General features: G+C 46.4%; 1 protein-coding gene across 1 annotated transcript in view; it reads right to left on the minus strand.

The window, feature by feature from the left end:
- Positions 1-11,094: 11,094 nt before the first annotated feature.
- The window catches only part of LOC134408201 (protein argonaute-4), a 29,948-nt gene continuing 18,523 nt past the window's right edge, over positions 11,095-22,519 (minus strand). The window contains exons 11-18 of the mRNA XM_063140366.1: positions 22,301-22,434; positions 21,071-21,255; positions 20,649-20,808; positions 18,763-19,078; positions 17,879-18,013; positions 16,947-17,048; positions 16,269-16,468; positions 11,095-15,543 (exon numbers count right to left, since the gene is read on the minus strand). Coding sequence (XP_062996436.1) covers positions 15,435-15,543; positions 16,269-16,468; positions 16,947-17,048; positions 17,879-18,013; positions 18,763-19,078; positions 20,649-20,808; positions 21,071-21,255; positions 22,301-22,434 — 1,341 coding nt within the window. The 3' untranslated portion in view covers positions 11,095-15,434. The remainder of the gene's footprint in view (positions 15,544-16,268; positions 16,469-16,946; positions 17,049-17,878; positions 18,014-18,762; positions 19,079-20,648; positions 20,809-21,070; positions 21,256-22,300; positions 22,435-22,519) is intronic.

A 22,519-nucleotide genomic window follows, 5' to 3' on the forward strand; every position in this document is an offset into this window, starting at 1 on the left:
TGGTCTCACCCGGAGGGCAACCTCTTAGGAGATAGGACAGGATCCTCCTTCTCTCCCCGCAGAGGAAGAGGCCCGAGGAATTCATCCAGGGCATACTTGGGTCCTTTGACGGAGACGCCACCTTGGCGGCCCTGGACTTTGCCCAGCAGCTGTGGCGCCACCTCCCTGAGCAAGAACAGGTGCCTCTGAACGCTCCGCTGGCTGCCCAGGTCTGCCTTCTTTTCCACCACGTGAGTATTGCACGCCAGCCCTTGAGGGGCGCTCCGTCCAGCACAGAAGCTGGGGCAGGCGTGACCGACGGAGACTCAGCCCCGGGCCCCGTCTCTCGGATTCTCATCGGTTGGGGAAGAGGGCATCTCCGTGGTGACAGAGGCGAGGAAACGATTCTGACGTTCCTCTTTGTTCCTTCTTCGTAGGAGTCGGCTCAGGTCCGAAAGGCAGCCCTGCATTACTACCGGGTTCTTCTGCAGCACCAGGAACCTCATGAGGAGAGGAGGCGGAAGGTCACAGACCTCATAGCAGCCCTGATGCACGTGGAGGACGAGGACGAGGCCGTGGCAGAGGTGAGGCCCCTCCGTGCCCCTCCAAAGGGCTTCTGGCTCCCCCACGGCAAACGTCCTCCGTGGCTCTTGCGGCAATTCACCCATGGATGCCACTCCTGGGGATCTCAGCTCCTTAGTCTCTGTGCAGGAGCCCTTCCCTGCCTGGAGATCTCTTTCTCCCCCTGCTAGCATCTCATTGTCTGCTTCTGTTCCTTCGAAGGCAGCGAAGGACATCGCCCGGCGCCTGACGGAGGACCTGCAGTGGGACCTGCCCTGGCACGTTCTGGCGAGGGAACCCTTCAGCCTGCAGGAGCTGCTGCACAAGATCTCGAAGCGACTGGTAAGAGCCCTTCTCGGTCCCGCTCAGGCAAGAGCGGGGGGCGGGGAGGGGGGACGACTTCCCAGAGGGCTCAGCGTTTGCGCTTTCCCGTGTCATCCTAGTTACGGCACTTCATGTCGAGGTGTGTGCTGGAGAGCGAGGTGTACGACATCATGACCTACTTCCGCAGCAAGCAGGCTTCAGTGAGGAGGACGGCTGCCATGTTCCTGGGTAAGGAAGCACAACCTCTGGGTCTCCCTTCGTGGACAGCCCCAGGTCAAAGGGCAGATGGGATGCAGACCGTGGACGTGGACAGCTCAGGTCTCCTATGGCTCCCTCCGTGTCTCTCCAGGTCACCTGATGCACAAGGATGGCAGCGTCATCATTGAATGCGTCGTCGACACCTATCATGCTTGTAAGTGAGGAGCTGCGGGTGTGACTTCCCCCGGGTGGAAAACTGTAGGGTGCTCAGCCCACGTTCCTCCCTTTCCTTCCACTTCCCTCCCTGGGTGGATGGCGGTGCGGAGGACTGCAGGGGACGGGTGCTCCCGCTGGCTGGGCATTTTGTGGCGCGTGGGTTGGTGTTCCCAGTAGGACTGCCACCTCTCAGGGCGGAAGGTTGCCCAAGGTGTCCCTCCGGCCGTGGTGCGCTTCAGGGCCCGGAGAGGGTCCCCTCGGTGTCGCCAGGCCTGGCTGTGAGCTGCCTTTCTCGTGCGTCCCCGCAGTTGTCGACCTCCTGATCCGCGACAAGGACCCTGCCGTCAGGAGAGTCGGCTACCGGACAGGGGACATCCTGCGGAAGAACTTCGCTCTCCACTCCCGCCGCGGTCTGCGGGCCGCCGTCCGGCGCTTCGTTGCGGGCTGTAGGCGGACGAGGTACCCGCCAGAGTACGACGACCTCCCTGCCTGATGGAATGGTAATTGGAGCAGGACGGCTGAGGGCCTGGCGGGTTGCAGGAGCCCTCCCTCCAACGGGGCTTCGCGGCCCTTGCGGTGGCTGGATTCTGCTGGGCTCCACCAGTCCGGGGCTGCGCATCCATGAGGTGGTTCTATGAGGAGGCCGAAGCGCCGAGGAACACGGAGCTTTTCCCAAGCGGATGCTGCCTTTGGGACGTTTCCTCTGGAGGAAGACAGACCAGAGGAGGCGGGGCGGAGGGCTGGAGTTTTAGGGAAGGCTGGATTCCCTTCCGGTCAGGGTGCCATAGCGAGAGAGGCTTATTTCTTGCGGACGTTTCGCGTGAGGAGTAGGCTGGGAATCCACAAACCCCCTAAAGATTGCTGTTGCTTCGCTTAGCGGCTGGGAAGAGTCCTCCTCTCCCTGTCTTCGTGTCCCTGGGAAAGGCTGGCACAGCCCCAAATCTCTCCTCTCTCTGTGTGTGTCTTTCAGGAATGAGATCTCCTGGACTTCTGGCTCGGAACACCGCCTGGGAGCCATGCCGCAGCCCCCCAGGGAAGTGACGTGAGGCCGAACAGCGAGGGGGAACCTGGCTCCGCCCCCTGAGCCCATGCAGCCCCACCCCTAGTCTCAGGAGGCCCCTCCCCTGCACAAGTGACCTTCTCTGGGATCCTTTGCTGGGTCAGGAGGGGCTGTGGGGCCGCAAGGGAAGAGGAAGGAAGATCATCTCCCCTCTCCTCCATCTGCTGGGGGGTGGAGTGCCCCCTTTTTACTCCTGAACCCCTTTCCCCTGCTCCCAAACGGCCTCTGGGCCACTGCCCCTGCCCCCTTCCCCACCGGGATGTGCTGCTCCTCCTCCCCTCCCTCTCCGGCAGCCAAACCCCGCGTCCCCCTTCGTTCCCTGCCGCCTTCCCCAGGCAGCGTCAGCCGCAGAGCAGCCCCGGAAGCAGAGAGGCCCCTGGGAGCCCAAGAGGCTAGTGGGAGGAGGAGGAGGAGGAGGAGGAAGAGGAGGTCAGGTACAGGGCCGGAGCCCTTGTTGAACGCAGGTGGATTTATTAGGAATCCTTTTGGATTGTCTGTGCAAGCGGAAATCTGTGGGAAGTTCCCGTGGGACTAGCTGTCTCGCTCCCTGGTGTGGCCTTGAAGCCCGAAAGTCTCCCTGGGAACTTGGGACTGTTTTGGAAAGGAGGGGGCCCACTTTTTGAAGGAGTCACTTTGAATAGGCTTATAAGCGAGACTGCAGAGCTGAAAGCCTTGCTAGGTTCCATCCCTCGAGGCAAGGCCTGAAATCCCGGCTGTTTGGATTCCACCTCCGATTGGGACTTTGAAAGCACTTTGCACGTGGACGCGCTGCTATTGGGACTCTGGATTTCTAAGGACGGTGCCATGAGGAGAACTTCCAGCTTTACAATCTCGCTTATCAGCCCCTTCACAGCCACTTGACAGACAGGTCCTCTGACCTGAGCACCATGCCCATGTGCCAACAGGGCGGGAGCGCACAAGCCACGAAGGTGAGGCTACCATCTCAGGGACCCCTTGACTAAGGGGGCCCCACCTTTCCAAAACACTCCCGAGTTCCCAGAGAGCCTTTGGAGCTTCAAGGCCACACCAGGGAGCCCGAGAGCTACTCCCGTGGGAGCTCCTACAGAGACCCGCTTGCCCAGTCATCCCAGAACGATGCCTCATAAATCGCCCTACCTTCAACCAGGCCTCTGGCCTTGTACCTGGCAGAGGAGGAGAGGCGGCCAGGCCAGGGAGCAGCGGGGGTGTCTCCGGCCCCTGCCATTGCTGCTCCCCCGGTATACGAGACGGGGTCGGTCAGGGAGCTCCTCCCGCCCTGGCTCCGCCCTCCCCTCTCCACAACTCCGAGGCTGGGGTCCCCATTGGGAGGGGGCTCTCCTCTGCTTCCTGCCCCCCAAAAGCCCAACGCTCCCACCTGTCCTGGCCCGGAGGCAACTCAGAGACATCCCTTTGCCTGCTACGGTGGGGGCCGGGGCCAGGCCCTTGCTGCGTTTTGTGCTCTCCCCCCCTCAGGAGGAGATGCACCGGGGAAGAGGATTCTCCCGGCTGCATCCGGGCCCCACCACCGCCACCCAATCCCCGAGCGAACCGAGCTGGACGTGGCTTCGGCTGCCGGAGTGGGAAGGGGGGAGGAGCAGAGCCGATGAGACTGACGCCGTTTTCTGGTCCTGCAGGTGCCCCTTGCCCTGGAGCCTCCTGGGACATCGAGGGAGGAAGAAGAGGCGGTCTGGAAGATCGGGCCCAGGAAAGAAGAGGCCGTGCCGTTTGGCCCTGCTCCGCGTCTCCTCCCTCAGGCCCGTTTCCAGCCTGGCAGCCTCCGGCCGGCCCTTGGTGCAGTGTGGGAGGTTCTGGTCGCCAGTTTCCATCTGGGGCCGCGTAGGAATTTCCCCCCCTCCAAGACCCACAGAGGGGGTTTTCGCCTACGCCGCACTGGCCAGGGCCGGAGCCATCAGGAGTTGAGGCTGACGGGAAGCGACTGAGGACCCACACCGATTCACAGGGACCAGCACGGGCGAGAGCATGTAATGTAACCCTTTATGTAACCCTTTATGTAACCCTTGTCATGAATAAACTTTGTTTCCCTTTTCAAACCTGGACTGTTGCCTCGTCGCCTCGTTGCTGGGTTCTGGATGCAAATCCCCTTAGGAAGCTTTTCATTTGCGTCTTTTAGCTGTCGTCCGAACAGATAGAATTCAGTGGAAACGTTGAGAATGATTCCTCAACCGTCACCAGAGAGTTACCTGGGCCCAGTGAGCAGCCCAGCAGCCATCTCCTGACCTGATGCGTCTCCAAAGAGCCCCAGGTGCAACGACTTCCAGCAGCCTCGTCTGGAGAGCAGTGATGAGAAGGGGGGCTTGAGCTGAGGCCTTGGAGCCCTCTGAGTCCTCGTCGCCAGCTTCAGAGAACAGGAGAGGAGGGCAGACGGAGAAGAGGCGTGTGCTGGTGTGTGTGGCAGAGAGCACTAGTTCGTTAGTGACGTTTATCCTGGAGTGTTGAAAAAGGTAAAAACTCATCAGCTGAGCCTATTGGCTGATCTACAGCACAAATTCCACCATTAATCCAATTCCTTCACACACACAAAGGTGCTTCTCCATTTTCCCATCAGGATTCCCCTAGGAAGTTTAGGTTTCCCCTGAGGCCAAAGTTTTCATTTGCATCTTTTAGCTTGAAACAAATGAAAAACAATGTTGAAGATTTCTATGCTGTGATGCAATTAGTAATTAAAACAGGACAATCCAGTTTGGGTTGCAGATGTGTAGCAAAAATAGCTCGCTCCCTGGTGTACCAAGTCCAGTTCAGCACACAAGGAGGAGAGGAGGAGAAGTTTGGGTCAAACAGTGTTTATTCTGCAGAATAAAGAGGCACGGGAGCTAATTGCAGCAAAGCATGTGCCTACCTCACAAGGGCGGTAGCTAGGTATTTACACACTACCTTCTCAGGCGGCTGCATACGCACGCACCATCTAACAGGAACTTTCTAGCTGAAAAGGAAGTACATGGAAATACAGTCTCTGTTCTTTTAGGCATCTACTAAAAGAGATAGGTACTCACTGTTCTTTAAGGGAACATTCACTTGATTTCGGTTGCCTAAGAATTTCTTGGCTTCTTAGACATTTCAATTTTGCAACATTTCGTTAGCAACTACCGTAGGTTACTCTGGTTCAGAGCTGGGCACTTCTCCAGCGGATGTAGATGATACAATTTAAAAGGATATGAACCCTTTGGACTAGAGGGGCTTATGGGCATTTATTATAAAACATTCCTTGGTATTTTAGACTTTTTTTAAACAAATGTACTAACACAACAATCTTGTGGAGGCCGGGCCTCTTGCCAGGGCTTTCAAAAATGCAGTGGTAGCCAAAATCCAAGTGGTCAGATGGTTGAAGATAAAGCGCCTGCCCTGCCCTGCAAGTAAAGGCTCATAGTAGCCCCAGGGCAGCTAAGTTCTTATAGACATAAAGAGAGCCGGTGTGGTGTGGTGGCTAAAACGTTGGACTGGGAGATCTGGGTTCTAGTCCTCTCCCACTGGGTGACTTTGGGCCAGTCACAGACTCTTAGCCCAACCTACCTCACAGGGTTGTGGTGGTGTGGATAAAATGGAGAGGAGGAGGAGGAGGGATTATGTACACCCCCTTGGGTTGTTCATAAGGCAGGATATAAATGCAATAATAAATAAATGAAATAACAATTTGCTGCCCTTTCATGACACCCAAAATCAGCTGCCTGAGGCAGGCTGCTGCCACAATGATGAACCCACCACGAATGTTTCAAGTAAAAACAACAACACCCACTTTTAAGTGGATCGACATGCCAGCCTCCTGGGGGGAAATGGTGAAACACAGCCAAGGTCTGCCTGAAGCAAGGCGGGAAGTGCTGGGAAGGTCCGTGCTAAAGCCGGAGCCCGGTCTGCGCGTCCATAGAGAGGCCAAGCTGCTACGTGGATGTAGAGACAGGGCGGGGAGGTGCGTGTATGTGGACCTCACCCCACAGCAGGGAAGCAGGGACCTACTCCTGCCAGGAGACTTTTTAAAGCCATTTAGAGTGTGCATCTGTTAATATCAAGAACATTCCCCCACCCCTAAATGGACAGCATAACCTACCTGAAGTCTTGCCCAGGGTCATTGTGGCCACTCCCAAGGGTGCTGTTGGAGGAGCATGGCAATTAGGGGGACAAACACCACACTGCTGCACTACTGTCTCGACCTGTTGGGCTATTCCTGGCCACCACACATAACCACGTGCTAGCCCCTTCAACAGCACAATGTCAGGATGCGCTTCACGTAGCCACTTCAGCGCAGCAGACCGACTCCCTGGTGGTACCACTATCTGGGATCCCCATAACAGACATCCATCCTGGATACTCAAGGACTCTCTACACTGAGAGTAGGGTTGCAAATCTGTGCCTCCCCCAGCACTCCATCCGTTTGTGACCATTCTTCGTACTCTAAACAGAGGATCTTGGTCAATCTCCCATTTAAACTTTGCTGCCTCTATTAGCAATGTGGACATCAGTTCAATCAGTTCAATGGCGCCAGCCAAGAAAAGCCTCGGAATGACGCAACGCGAGGTGGGCGGGGCTGGGGGCTGCATTCCTAGAAGTGTGGGAATGCAGCCTCCAGCCCCGCCCATCACCTCGCGTCGCACATCTGGGACCGACGTGAGGCTAGTGGCAGGGGGCTGCGTGCAGGAACTTCCAGCACACGACCTCCAGAACACACCCCAGCACTGAGGAAGAAGAAGAAGAGGAAGAAGAGAAGAGGAAGAAGCAGCAAGTAGAAGGTAAGACTAAGGTGTGTGTGTGTGTGTGTGTGTGTGTGTGAAAGTGAGTGTATGGGTGAGGGTGCCTGGTTGTTTGAGTGTGCTTTGGAATGGGTGATCCCTATGAATGGATGCATGTTTGCAGTGTGTGTGTGGCGGGGGGAGCTGTAGTTTGTTGCAATTTGTGGGGGATGATTTGGACGTGATATCCCTATTTAATAATGCATTTTGACCCATAGACCTTCCTCCAATTTGTTTGATATAATTGGCATGATGTATATTTTGTAACAATGGCTGATAACTGTCTATCGTTCTTAAAAAAAACTTTTAAAAATTAACAGGGTTGCCATTATTATTATTATCATCATCATCATTTATCTCTCTTTTCTTGCTCGTGGTGGTTTTTCTAGATGAACATCATGGGCTTTGCCAAGTCATGCTGTCTTTTACTGATTCAGAAATTTCCTGACTATTGAACATGTTTCAATTATGACTGATTTCTGGATGTTGGCGTACATGTAGGTTTTCTCTTAAAAATATATATATGATGTGATGCTGGTGACTGATGTGACTAACTTAATAATTGTAACTTTTTCCTCTGGCCATGGTTCTTTAATTTACATAGCCAGTGGTGTTTCCTCTTCCTTTTCTGAAACATTTTTGTCATTAGGTATGGCTATGTCAATGAGGTGAGTGTGTTTTTCTTGGTTGTTTTCTTTACTGTTATCTCTGGTTGAAGTTGAAACAAGCTAAGAGGTACTAGCCTTTAGTCCATTTTGTTCCATGGCTAATGTTTGCAGGGTAATAGTAGTTTATACTCTTTCTGAATGCTTGGTTGCTTGGTTGTTGTACTAGATTTTTCTGTACTTGTCAACTGCTTCATTTGTTCAGTGGTTGCAGTATGTTGAATCTGAGTATGGATATGAGAAAGGTGATGGGGAAAGAGTGTTAAATGTTAGGAAAGGTGAGACTATGGTCATCCAGTGAAGGATTTGCAGTCAGCAAAGATTATTTGAGGGAACGGGAAACTGTATCACACAGAGTATAGCAAAAGCTTCAAAGTACAGCAAAAGCTACAAAAGTACAAATGAGTGAAGTTAATTTCAGATACATTGTTCTTTATTCCAGTGATTTTAACATTAAGATGTTATGTAGAACAGGTTTGTCTTAATTGTGTGCTGTGAAATCAGGCATGTAACGAAGGCCATGTTTAGGTGGGCACGCCCCCTTGGGGCCTGGGCATGTTGGTGGGCATGCCCCTTTGGGGGCTGGACATGTTGGTGGGCACGCTCCCTTGGGGGCTGGACATGTTGGTGGGCACGCCCCTTTGGGGGCTGGACATGTTGGTGGGCACGCTCCCTTGGGGGCTGGACATGTTGGTGGGCACGCCCCTTTGGGGGCTGGACATGTTGGGCATGCCCCCTTGGGGGCTGGACATGTCCTCCTTTTTGGTTTCCAAAATATGGTCACCCTAATTTTCTGCCATGGGATCTTGTTACTTGCACTAGTGGGGACACGGGGTCAGCAACCAAAATATTCAAACCAGAATTATGCAAACCAGCATTAAATGGGAAATCAAATGTTTATTACACAGGAAAGAAACGTTTATGTCTACTCCTCACTGTAAAACACACATTATGCAACCACTTACTTCCTTTAAATCTTCCTCAAAAAACCACCTTCTCTATTAAGTCTTATTTAGGCCAAGTCCCTAGACCTGAACCCTACCTGGTGCCCTTCAGATGCATTTCACTACAGGCATTCTCCAATCAGCCACGAGTTCCATTTATGTGATGTAAAGCTGTCCATGTATGTCTGCTTTACAAAGAATGAGAAGGTAAGTCTCTACGCCAAGGAGCTACTATCTAGAAAATTGCTCAAGGGGGACTATACAGTTATTGCCGTTACACATACTTCAGGTTTCGTAACAGTTAGGGATGTCTGAGAAATCCGTAACGGATTCCAATGAATTCACATTTCTTTGCATCTGGCCTGAAAATTCTGCAGTGGACTGGCTTTTTCTGAGTTGGACCAGGTTTTGTTTCTTTTTTTACTTTGAGGGAGATTTATGTGCAGGTGTACATGCAATAATGCACATTTTCAAACAGGAACAAAATTCTCATACATCCCAAAAACAAGAAAATCCAGTCCCATGAATGACCGACGATGGAATGAAAGACACCTGACAATCTGTAAACACAGATGGAATGGATTTAATGATATTCGTTACCTCCCTAGTTACAGTATGTCTGAATGCACTGAAACCTCTATGTACTGAATGGCACCTATATGCACTTAAGAGCCCTGCTGGATTAGTAAAGGTCCATCTATTCCAGCATCCTGTTAACCACAGGGAGTAGCCAGGTACTTGTAGGAGGCCCACCGTCAGGGCTCAAAGTTGTTAGTCATTGACAGACCTCTTCTTCATCAATGTGTCTAATCCCCTTTTAAAGACATCTGTGCTAGTTGCCCTCACCACCTCTTGCAGTGAATTCTTGATGTCAATTATGTGTCATGAAGTAGTCATTCCTTTTGCCTGCCATGAAGCTACTGCAAATTTACCAGTGTACACCCATATTCCATGGGAGAAGAAAAACTCTCTCCCATGCAAAATGTTATAAATTATGGCTCTTTCCCACCCTTCTAACTCATATTTTGTTGCCCTTTCTGTATTTTTTTTAGGCCTATGTCAGTGTTTCCCAATTGGTGGTCTGTGGACCCCAGGGGGTCCGCGGCACCATTCACATATTGACCATTCATTTCTGGAGTCCACTGACGACGAATTCCTACCAGAAGTAAAATATAACATCACTGAGCACCTGTGTGATTTAGCGACTAGCTTCAGAGATTCCTTCCCTGCACCTAATCCTGAAAACTCATGGAGAAGGAATCCTTTTGAATGTGGTGATGTACAACTAACAACTCTTATCTGCAGAAGAAGGAATCCTTTTGAATGTGGTGATGTACAACTAACAACTCTTATCTGCAGAAGAGCAAGATGCACTTGTTGATGTCACTTGTGATGGTTCATTGAAACCATTTTTCAAAGAATACAGACTGGACCAATTCTGGGTGAAGGTTTTTCCTGATTATAAGAAGTTAGGTGAAAAAGCTTTGAAACATCTAGTTCCCTTTTGTTCCACATATCTTTGTGAACAAACATTTTTGACATTTTGTTCTATGAAGAACAAGCATAGAAATTGGCTCGATGTTGATCCAGATTTGAGATTAAAGGTAGGATACATTGAACCGGATGTGGAAGGGATTGTTCGGGACAAAAAGAGGCATGGTTTCTCCCATCACATTTAGGTTTAGTAGCTGCTAGACATGTCATAATTTGTTCAATTGTAAACTAGATGTTAGTAAAATTAAATTCGTCTTTATATTCCTAACTAAATCATTGTCGTGGTAATATCACGAATTTTATGGTCTGTTTTTTTAGTATACCTAAAATCCTTTGCTTATTAGGGGCTACCCCTTTTCTCCAAAAAATTGCTTCGCACAGGTAACTACCATAGAGATTAATTTTTCAGAAGTAGGGGGTCCATGGCTTGGCATTTGAAAAACAAGGGGTCCGTAGTACTTAGCTAATTGGGAACCACTGGCCTATGTGATATGATTAGAACTGTACAGCACCATACCATGGACACATAAATAAAATTAATATACTGGCCATTTCCTCTTTCCTAATAAACTCAAGCAAAGAATTCACTACACAGTCCATATTTTAATCGCTCCAAGATTTCTTTCCTTGTTAATCACTGCCAATTCAGAACCCATCAGCGGATATGCAAAATTTGGAGGTTTTGCTACAATATGCATGCTTTACATTTAGCTGAACTTGTGCTTTTTCCACTTACTTACGCCTCTGCTCTTACCCACCATATGCTTATGTATTCCAAATTCTGCAAGTTCTCAAATATCTGCATGCGAACAATTCTATTTGATATTCAATAGTACGCAAACTGTTTCCTCGGTGTGTTACACAGTAAACCATATCTAGACTTTAAATCATGGAAAGACGCTCCCCTTACAAGCAAAAATAAATAAATTGCAGGTTGCTTTTTTATTGGTAGTATTATACACAAATGAAGAAAAACATTTGGCACACAAATGCCTTTATTTTTTTGGACACATGAACACAAAATCCCTGCAGGCTAAAAAAGAAAAGAAAAAAATACATTGCAGTTATACACAGCCAGCATATCGCAATGGGGGGCTATTAACCCACCCTCCCCAAAACAGGGTTTATTTTTTTAAAAAGAAAAGTACCTCGTATTGCTATAGACATACATCCAGTCCAATTTTAATAAAATACAATTTAAAACATTACAAGTCTAACAATATAGAAACAAAAGAAAAATACATCAGAAGTCAAAAATGAACAAATGCAAACAAGTTTTACATACAAGTTTCAGGCTCTAGACATAGAAATATCACAAAAGTATCAATAGCAAGGTATAAAGAAACTCTTTAGTGATATTCACATATGATCTTTCCTCAAATTGCACAAGGGAAAAAACCTTGCAGTTGAAACAGTATTGATACAATGCCCTCGGAGCTCTACTTTCTGAAAATGAAAGCAGAGTGACTGCCTTGCTACTGAGCAAGAAGGGGAAGAGATCTACACCACATCCACAAAGGTAGTTTTTTTTTGGGGGGGGGAAGGGGAGCTGGGCGATTTATTAACCTGTCAGAAGAATGGCCTTGCCACCATTGAATGGCCAAAGGCTTTTGATATAAAGGAAAGGGTGGGGGAGAAGAGACATTTCTGGATCATACGAACATTGAACATCTTTTGCATCCTATTATGATGCCTCTTTGGATGTCATCATTAAAATGCCAGGCAAAGTCAGAGCCTTCAGCGTAAGAGCAAGCAACACCTCCACCCCCTCCCTCCCTCCCTCCCTCCCTCCCACAGACACACACTCACACACACACCTGCTACAGAGCAAAAGCTTTTTAGAGCCTCTTCGGAACTTAAGTGCTCACAAAATGCAGAACAGGACTGAGGAAAAGAACAAGGTATTTGCTACTCTATAAACACCAACTGCTCCTCCTTTTGATTCTCTCCTCCCCACTGCCCCATTCCCAAATTGCTACATTTGAAAATCTTCCACAACATATAGCTAAACAGTACCCAGTAGGCTTTATTTAAACGAAAGGGGGGAAAAACATTTAATAAATCCCAAACACCTTAAGTACTACAGCTACAGAATGCACGTCTTCCCATTGATTGACACATGCATTAATGATTCAGTTCATCCCCCGGAAGGGTGGGATTTGTTCTGATGAGCAGAGTCGAGAGATTCTGCCACACAACGGTCCTGCTGCAACTGGATCTTGCCGTTATTATTTTGAAGACCTTTGCTGCTGCTGCTGCTGCCATCCACACTCCTTTCAATAAATCCTCAGCTTTGAAACATCCACCCAAAAGACATCACGGCACTCTTGAGTGACTAAGAGATAACCAAACACGTTTTTGCACACAAAAAAATGTCCAACAGGGGCAACAAACCCCCCCCAAAAAAAGGAAAAAAAAAAAAGGAAAATTCATGAAAAATTCCAAGAAAGTGCAAAAGTTGGCAAAAAAGTTTCTTTCCATAGACATTTTTGGGATGATAAAATTCACTGTGACAATAATCATTTAAAAAGAATCCTGCTTATATATATGTGTGTGTGTATATATATATTTAAATACAGAAGACTTCAAAATATAGCTGCGGCATGTAATACACAAGAAAAATATAAAGATCAGAACAGCTTTCTTTCCTATGATAGAAGATTAAAAAGGCCCTTTTCATCTAGTCCCGGCCTTATTTTATTATGAATTGGCCAGAAAAGCCCTTCTAGGGCTAGTTAAGATTCCTGTCTGCACGTTGGGCCAATCTATGAATTACGTAAAGTGTGCATTTTAAAAAGCATGCTTGCGACTGGTCACTCCCTTCCTTCAGCAAATGCAGCTATGTTGGAGCAGTGATGGGTGTTCAGATTTGCTTCGGTAGCAAATTTTGGTGGTGCTTTTGCAGAGCAACCTTTGATAGGAAAACGGCCTGGGAGAGCGTTAAACCATCCTTCTCCTGCACAGCTGCCCTGATCCGGATTTCAGAGCAAAAGCTGCTTCTGCAAAGGAAGAGTGGCCAGCTGTAAGACATGCAAACGAGGGTGTCTCTCTGCTCCACCCGTGCTCGGAGTGCTTGGTCAGCTGCTACCTGTTTATTTGATGATACAACATGGATTTTTCTTCTTTATGTACCCTCTCTTTCTCTTGCCATGTCCTTACCTAGTGCAATAAAAAAGCGCTACACACTGAACAGGTGCTTGCTTATATTCTCTTCAAGGTGCCTCAGTTCTCCATATGTTTGGGGCCAAGCAGGAGTTCAATTCTTGCATTTTCTCCCTGAACAAGTATTAAAAGAAAAGGAAAGGAAAGCAGCAGGCTAACTGAAGCAGCGGTCACTCTTCCTCCCCACATGTCCTGATATTTATCCCAAGTGAGGTATACTTAAGGGGGGAAAAGACTTAAATAAGTTTAAAGAAATCTAGTATCTGTCCACACTGTGTGTCAGAGCCGAGTTTGCTTCACTCCTGTTTCTGAGTAGGGAAGAGAAAACTTTTTAAGTCCATCCCCATTGACATACACTTCTGGAAATAGCTTATGAAATTGCTATTTGAAGACTAACTTCAGTGCACTCTGGTACGGCTGAATGACAGTATTTGGAAATGTAGACTTTCCAAGTATCTACAAGCTTTATCTCAAAAGACTGAAGGAAAATATAAACCACAGAGCATATTGCTGACCTTGAGGTCTGGATCTGAAAGCTCACAAGGTCGCACAATGCTGCGCCACCACCTGCTCATTTCAGAGACTAGAGTGCAATTATTGGCAAAATCCCAATCTTTCACAGTGGCGTCATCTCAGTTAAAAACTAGGAATTTAAAGCATCTTGTGCTAACACTCACAAGCTAGTCTCAACGCAACACTACTATTGTCTGCAAGTCCCACCTCCCACCCCTGCTTTTTGCATTACACATTTTCGTGGAAGAGAGCCAAGCAAATAAGAGTCCTAATTTATAGAAATGGGTCAAGATCAACATTAAATTGTACACATCACACATGCTACTGAGTGTCACTGTACATGCGGGCAACCTAAATTCTCAAAGAAACAATGTTTTTAAATGCTGGTAAAAGTCTTCGATTGCTACTGTCACACTATACACAACTGTACATATTGGCAAAGCCTTTCCTATATAGAACACCCACTTTCCAAGCTTATAAAAAGGGGTAGACAGACCAATGGTGAATATAAAACAGTTAAAAATAACCATTTGTAAAAAGCATGAAGGGAGCCTTTTCTGATCCTTTGTTAAGAACTAATTTTCTCTTCAGCAAAGATAAGTCAATCTACACAAGAATGCTGGCTGTAACTCATGTAAAGTATTCAACTAGAAAAGTTACTGCCAGGGTATTTAAAAAAAATTATTGCCAAAGTTAAAACCTTCTATGAAAAAGAGTATTAAAAATGACTTCAATTCATCAAACACAGCAGCATAAAATGGGCACTTTTGTTAATGTCTGAAAAATACCTAAAACTAATCTTTTAGAACTTCGCCACATACTTTAAAGGGGGAAGCAGTTCAGCATTCTGAACCAACCATACAGTGGCTGTTGTGTGTAGCCATTGATTTTATTATATTAGGCCTGCCAAAGGGCATTCCTGTCCGCTTACGTTACGCATTCACAGAACAAGAACCACCTAGTTGAATTCGCAGTTATAGTGCAATTGCTTTGCAGCCCATGACTGCAGAGAGATTTACAAAAAGAGAACTAGTAAAACTTGACAAAGCAAAACAAACAAACAAACAAAGAAGAAAACCAGCAATACCTCTGAAAGTTAATGTTTGTTGAAAGGCGTTTACAGTAAAAGTTCCATTTATAAAGTCTCTATGGCCCCACACAGTAGAACAGTGGAACACGATGTTTTGCCATATCTGAAGACTCACTAAGCAGTATGAAGAAGCCCAGGAGGAATTCAGCCTCTTGATAAGCTTAATGGGGACGAGGAGGTAACTTAAAATTGATTAGCAAAATATTTCAATAAAAACCTTTCGTGCCAAGTCCTTTAAAAATTTCTTTTAGGAGGATCAGCCTTTTGCGCTTTGAGGTAAAAATTCAGTCCAATGCAAAGACTGTCTATGAAATTTCTATTTACTGAAAATCACAAAATAAAAATGGCTCAATTGCATCTGCATCAGATGTTGCTGCAAGCGTTGATTCAGTGCAACCGTCCCAAGCTGCTGGTGGTGGGCAGCCTGAAATAAAACTGAGCCCTAACAACCAGTAGTTGTTGGCAAGCCCAACTGGGCTACTGCTTCTGCCTCATCTTCTCACATTCTCATCAGGCAAAATACATGGTGTGCTGAGTGTCATGGTGAATCTGTACTGCCTTGGCTAGTGCTTGGGGGTCACGCCCGTTGCTCTGTCCTGAAACATGGCTGCCTTCAGCACTGAAAAGAAACGGAAGAGGAAATTAGAAGGCAATTGGAAACATGGCTCGACTGCTCTCCTTGGTGTCTGCCGCAACTGCCTGCACTAGTTAACAATGTTCGCTTAAGACAGAGGATCAGCAGTTCCCAGGGTCTTGGGCAGAGCTTGTTTCTAACCATACTTCCAAGATACTTAAACTTTCTGGAAACTGAAATTAACATCTTCTGTATGCGATGCATGCACCCCTCCATTAAGCCATGCCTTCTTTAGAAGTACCCCAAACCGTGAGCAGATAAATGTTCTAACTGTGGAACAGTGAAATAGCTTAACCAGGTTCACCGGAAACTTCTTTGGAGTGCACCTTGGATCAACTTAGCAGAAGCACCTTCTCTCTATTGTCTTCATCCGGTACACTGCCAAGCTCTGGTCACGACAATGCAGGAAAGTAGCGCATTGCTCTTTATGAGGGCAGTCACATAAAGGCTGCCTATGCAATAAGGATCAATAGCAGTGCCCCACTCCCCCAACCCCAACTATATACACAGTGCAAAACATATAACTTGCTTCTGAAACTCAGATTACTACATGTGGAGGAGCTCACATGGCATAATTAGCTAGTTCTTTGCAGTTGAAGTTCATGATAAAAGACTGAAGAGGAAAGTGACTGCTATTCACATAGAATACAATCTAATAATCTAGGAATTCGTTGAACGGAAGCATGCACACTGTTCCAATGACTGCTCACCTGTCGTGATCTTTGTCCACAAGATGGTATCTTGCCCTAAATGCTACCAGCCTGGCATAGTATGCAGGAGCAGGAATTGAGACAGACCGTGTACACCGAACGTAAGTGTGACACAGCTGGTATGTCAGTAGCTGCAATTCATCTGCAGTGAAACAGTTGTCATCCCACAAGACTTGATAGTGAGAAGGGCGGCTGGTTCCCTGGGAGAGGAGAAGGCCAGTAAATCCACCAATCAGACTGAGAAAGAGAGACGTATGACACAAAAGTGGTGACTGGATGCCTGCCACCGAGTCCCTTTTCTCTTTCTTCCAAGAGTGAGTAACCTATACCCAAAGGCTGAGAAATCTATTCATTCTTCTCCTTTCCAGATGTTTCCTCCCTTTCCCACCCCCACCCCCCAGATACAGAGAGATTTTCTACAAGGAGGAAAGAAACAAGGTTTCTCAGTCCATGGGTGAAGTCCCTCCACTGAGGAGAAAAGCAGAAGGGATTATTGGCATAACTGCATCTACTTATGCAGTCTCCCTCAGCGCACATTCTAATGGCTTAAATGAAGCTAATACAGGTGCTGTAGGACAGTCCCAGTTAATGTAAATCGGCAAACGAACGAAATACTGCTCATGAAGATGTCATAATCCAGACGTCATATCGAACACTGTAGATGAAACTCCCGATTACCTGAATTCCTGCATGGCTACAGAGGTAAAAGTCGAATTCAGAGGGATGCGTGATAGTGCTGTCCACAGTAGTGCCTGCTGGAACATTGCCACTTTTCCCCACCTATTAAGATACATCAAATCAATAAGGACCTTGACATCTACATTCACTTCTGGCACAGTTTGTATCGAACAAGCAGTTCTTATGGTCTTGGTACCTGATCAATGACACACATTTTAAAACTTACCTTCTTTCACTAGCCTAGCAGAATGGGTTGATTACCAAGGCCTAATCAGCAACTGAACTGGTTCTCTCCATCTTGCTCTTCAGCTTTGTCTCAGAAATCAGCTAGGTCCAGCTGTACATAGAGCAATACTGGGTATGGCTGGGCAATATGAACAGAACTTGAAGTATGTGATTGCCTTATTGCAGCTATGTTTCTTGTGATTATAAAACAAGCAGTAGAGCGAACCATGTGCGATGCTACAAGCTCCTTGGCAAAAGGCAAAATATAAATTAAATAAATGTAACACTGTATCAACTACCAATTTTCTAGCATTTGCACACCTCAGTTTTTAGCTTTATTTTTCATACCAACTTTTCTAAGCTGTAGGTTTTGAAGTTCCTCAAGAACGGCTGGTTGTCTTAAAGGTCAGGAGTCATAGTCAGGAGTTGTACCATGTTACCCTATACAGTGTTGGGAGTTGGAACTTAGGCTCCAATTCTCACTGTGGCTTTCTATGATTCTGACCATTTCGTTATCAACACATTATACCGTACGGAATTAACAACCTTAAGTCATGCCCTTCAAATCTCACTGTAGCAAACAGACATGAGAGCATAACCTTATGAAAGTTATGTGCTTATCCATCCCCTCTTTCTAGTAAGAGCCATTCAATACCATCCTATGAGCTATAGGATGCCTCCCCATCCCCAAACCCCACATTACCTACCCTTTCAGTTTTGTCAGCACAGAAGAGTCTTGTGTGATGCCTTTTCTGCACAACAATGTAGGTGATTCCTGGTCTGTAATCTTCCTCCAAACTGATGCAGGCCTTCCGGATTGCAATTAGTTCTGGCCAGGCTACCTAGAAATTTTAAGTGTTTGACATCAACTGCGGACATGGACTGTACAAGGCAATGGGTTGGATCCAGACTTTGTCATACTTAGAGTAGACTCACTCAAGTCAATGAGACTTAGGTTGTGGCTAAGTCCCACTGATTTCAATGGGTCTACTCTAAGTATGTGTAAGAATGGCTACAACCCAATGTTTTTTCTTCGCTTCCCCAAATAACTACAAGCTGGGGAAACATTCAAAGCAAAGCATGACTAGCTGCTTTCTTTAGAGGAAACAGATAAGGAGGGCTTTACAGTCTGGATGACCCAGCTGCTGAATTAAATGCCTTTAAAAAAACAAAACAAAACCAGACCTGCTCTCAGCCTCCCTCATGGCACAAATGCCTCTGTACAGAAAAGGAGTGAGTTTTCCTAGCGCAGAGTGGTAAGCGGCAGTTACTGCAGCCGAAACTCTCCCCACGGCCTGAGTTCGATCCCAGCAGAAGTTGGTTCTCAGGCAGCCGGCTCAGGTCGACTCAGCCTTCCATCCTTCTGAGGTCGGTAAAATGAGTACCCCGCTAGCTGGGGGAAGGGTAACCGTGACTGGGGAAGGCAATGGCAAACCACCCCGCTACAAAGTCTGCCAAGAAAACATTAGCGAAAGCAGGCGTCCCTCTAGGAGTCAGCAATGACTCAAGTGCTTGCATGGGAGGCTCCTTTCCTTTCCCCTAAGTTTGGGAAACAAAACTTCCATTCAGATTAAGGATGTTAGACCAATACCTGTTTCATCTGCCCTTCTGACACGCCTCCCCTATAGTAGATGATCCGTGTGGGCTTGAAGCGAGTGGACTTATAGAACTGGATCAGCAGTTCTCGCACCATGTTGGTCAGGTCCTGGATCACTTCCTGACTGTACAGCAGCTCCTGGGAAGTTTCCTGGCGGGAAGTCTGCACTCGCACCGTAGCACAGTAGCGGCTAGGGTGGCCGTCCATGCTGCCTACTACAGCAGCAATGGAAGGCTTCTTCCCATCCCCAGCAGGTGGGTGAGTGACATCTGCTCCAAGAAAGATCACGGGCTGCTGGAACACAGAGGGCCTGTTCGTTTGAACAGAAAAGGGTTTCAACTGGAAATCAAGGAAGGAAGGAAGGAAGGAAGGACGGACAGCCATCTTCACGTTCCCTTCCCAGATTTCTGGCTTTTAAACAAATGCACTGATGTAAAATTACGCTATACAGCAGGGGTGGGCAACCTTTTTACACCTAAGAATAAGAGCCACATGCAGGATGTGGGCAGGGCCTGGCCTCTCCCATCTCTCTCTCAGGCACAGCCTTCCCCTTCCTCCCCTCCCCACTCTTCTCTCAGCTCTTGAAATAGCAAAGATTTTGGCTGCATCTGGATCACTGGAGAGTGGGGGGATTTTACCTTCTCTCTTTTACACACACACACACTGACACCAAGTGACTGCATCAGGTTTGCTGGGGCAAGAGTGAGATTAAACCCTTCATCATCCATCTTGTAGTGTGTGTGTGTGTGTGTGTGTGTGTGCGCGTGTGCCAATCTGCAGTTTAGACTCATTATCTCAAATGGCTCAAGTTCCATTTTGAACTCCCAATTCTGCCTTGGAATGCAAAAGCAGCTAATCTAAAGGCCGCTGCTATGATTCATCCTCATCAAACTGGCCTTCATGCCCAAAAGCATCTTTACTGGGACCATGGCCCCTTTGCCTCCTGCCCTTCCTGGAGCCTATAGGGATAGAGCCAAAGAGGCATCTCCTCAAGTATGGTCATATCGAGCCCTTTGAAATTCAAAGCTTTGTGTGCTGAAATACACATGGCTCATCTGACTCAAATAAATCAGCACTAGATTATTTCAGGATGTCACAGTAAACAAGCTTTCTTTGTATGCAGTTCTTAACTATCCAGATTCCTTTGTGCAAAACTGTTTAAGTTGTACCTTAACTCTTGGAAATTAGGAGCTTTCTGTACTGCAGTGGCTGAATATTTTTCCTCTCTTGTCCAGAGTGCAAATAATAAATCTATGCTGAAATCATGGCATGGTTTCCTATTTCATCTACCTAGGAAATTTGATTCCCAATTAATCCCTGTCTTTTTCTTCGGGGCTACGGGGGATGCTATTTAGTATATTGTTACCCCACCCTTGAGTAAAAAACTCAGGGAAGAACACAGTCAAATGAGAAAATGAAAACAATAAACATAAAAACACAATTGCAAACAGCAGAAGACGTTTCATGTTTCCAAACCCTCAGCATGCCGTTTTTGGTGTCTGTCAAGGTCTACAGGGGATTTAAGAAGGACTTCTAGTAAAGCTGTTTTAATACTGCCCTCCCGTCCCACCACAGCAGGTAAAACAATGGATTGTGGTATGGAAAACTGTATAGTATGGGCAAACTGTACTGTACTAATCTAGTTTGCCATACAATGACAAAGACACACACATGAAAATACAGGAAGAATTTTAGTGGCATTTGGATGTCAGCCCTGATGGGGCCGAGAGAGAGCTTTTAGAGTTTGTATATTACTAGTGAGAAATCTGGAAGAGTTTTATCTAGTACAACAAGTATTCCAATTCTAAGCACTTTGCTCTCCAACCAAAATCAACCAATGTGCCTGCTAGATTCCAACAGGTGTTTAAGTTTAAGCTGACCTCTGATGTGGTACAAGCACGTTGTTTATCCCGCCAAGTTTTGCATTGATCTTCAGACAGAGGTTAGACAAAGTCTGCGGAGAGGTTTTTACCACATTTTTCACCTGAACACACTGGGTGGCCATGCCTAGGAGAGTATCCCCAACACGTTTAACTTCAGCTGTAAAGAAGACAAGAATTTACTTCAAGCAGTCTTAATTAAATGTTCCATCTATCCCCCTCCCACCAAAACAACAACAACAACAACAACCCAGAAGCTAGCTGAACTGAACGACTTTCTCAGTAAGTAGAGTGTTTTTAAAATACTGGCTTGCAGAAAAACATTAGGGAGGAAAAGGTGATGCCGGGCATCGAAAGATACCTACATAGACTTCAATCATGATTATTGAGTTGGGGATTGTATGAAGTCTCATTTTCCTTACCATACACTGGTGTCTTTCCAGGGAGAATCACTACAATTAGCTGCAGCCCAACGTAAGTCAGCTTCAAGTGTTTGAACATGGGCTCCACACTGTCTGCACCCTGTGCATATTTACAGAAGCATGGTTGGCCCTGAATTGGCATCCCTGCGTCCTTGGAGATTTTGCGCAGCTGATCAGTAAAACTCCTATGAACACAAATTAAGGCTTTTAGGTCTCTGGCATGGCAATCCAACAGTTACAAATACAAACCGTTTGATTTCAGTTATTATGGCCATTATGAGATTCATAGCTACAAAATGTAATGGCCACTAGGCAAGATACCCTTGAGAAATGAATTAGGCCAATTCCTGGAGGCCAGGTCTCTCAACAAGCATTAGCTTTGGTAGTTAAATGCAACCTCCATGTGCACTAGCAGTATAAATCTGAGAACCAGATGCTGGAGACAAATCAGACAATTCCTCTGTGCCTTGCTTAATCGTTTATTGGAAATTGGCTGGCCACTGTTGGAAATAAAATACTGGACTAGACAGATCTTAGTATGATTTAGCAAAGCAATGCTTAGGTTTTTAATCAAACATTTAAAATTAGAATAAGCAAACTGTATTGGCAATTCTTATCTAGGATTTGGAAAATATCTTCCATGACACTTTCAGAACCCCACCCGCCCCAAACGGTTGCTCTGTTGTGTAAATTCTTTTTTCTTTTCTTTTTTTTTAATTATTATTTTTTTAAAAACATCCAAACAATACAACAATACAATATGAAACAATGCCCCATAATACACAATAATATAAAGTAAACAATTTAATAACATATGTTCTAACTTAATTCCATTTAACATAACATAATTAACGTAAGTGTGCTCCCTCCAACCCCAGGATCTTATTCATATTTCCAAAATCTCATTACTTACTCTGAGGTGTTTTCCATCTTCCCTTTAATAGTACAAATTCTAAAAACTGTTTCCATATTCCTTCAAAATCATTCGTTTTTATCATTCCTCTTCTAACTTTCATGTTACATGTTAATTTATAATTAATAGCAATATCCCATATTTCTTTATACCAATCTTCTATATGGGTTGTGTAGATTCTTATGTACCGTCAATTTAGTTAGTTTGCCAATTCCCACATACAGTATGACTGCGAAACACAACGCTCCTCCAGAAGGTCACCAGACATCAGTTGCAAAAAAGAAATTTCACTCTGTTTAAAGGAGAAACCTACTTACTTCAACAAGTCTTCCCGGCATTGCTTCTGAGGAGCAAAGCAGGCAACAGCCCAAACTTTAATTTCAATGCCAGCGTAGAACTGCTTTCCTCTCATATCCCAAACACCCTGATTTGGCGTAGCAACAGTCTTGTTCTAAGGAAGAGCACACACAAAACACTGTTCTTCCAGATCAGCTTTTACAAAAAGCTTTTAACTTCTGTACAAGTGAAGGTTTTGT

Source organism: Elgaria multicarinata, chromosome 13 (assembly GCF_023053635.1).
Source record: "Elgaria multicarinata webbii isolate HBS135686 ecotype San Diego chromosome 13, rElgMul1.1.pri, whole genome shotgun sequence".
Classification (NCBI taxonomy): domain Eukaryota; kingdom Metazoa; phylum Chordata; class Lepidosauria; order Squamata; family Anguidae; genus Elgaria; species Elgaria multicarinata.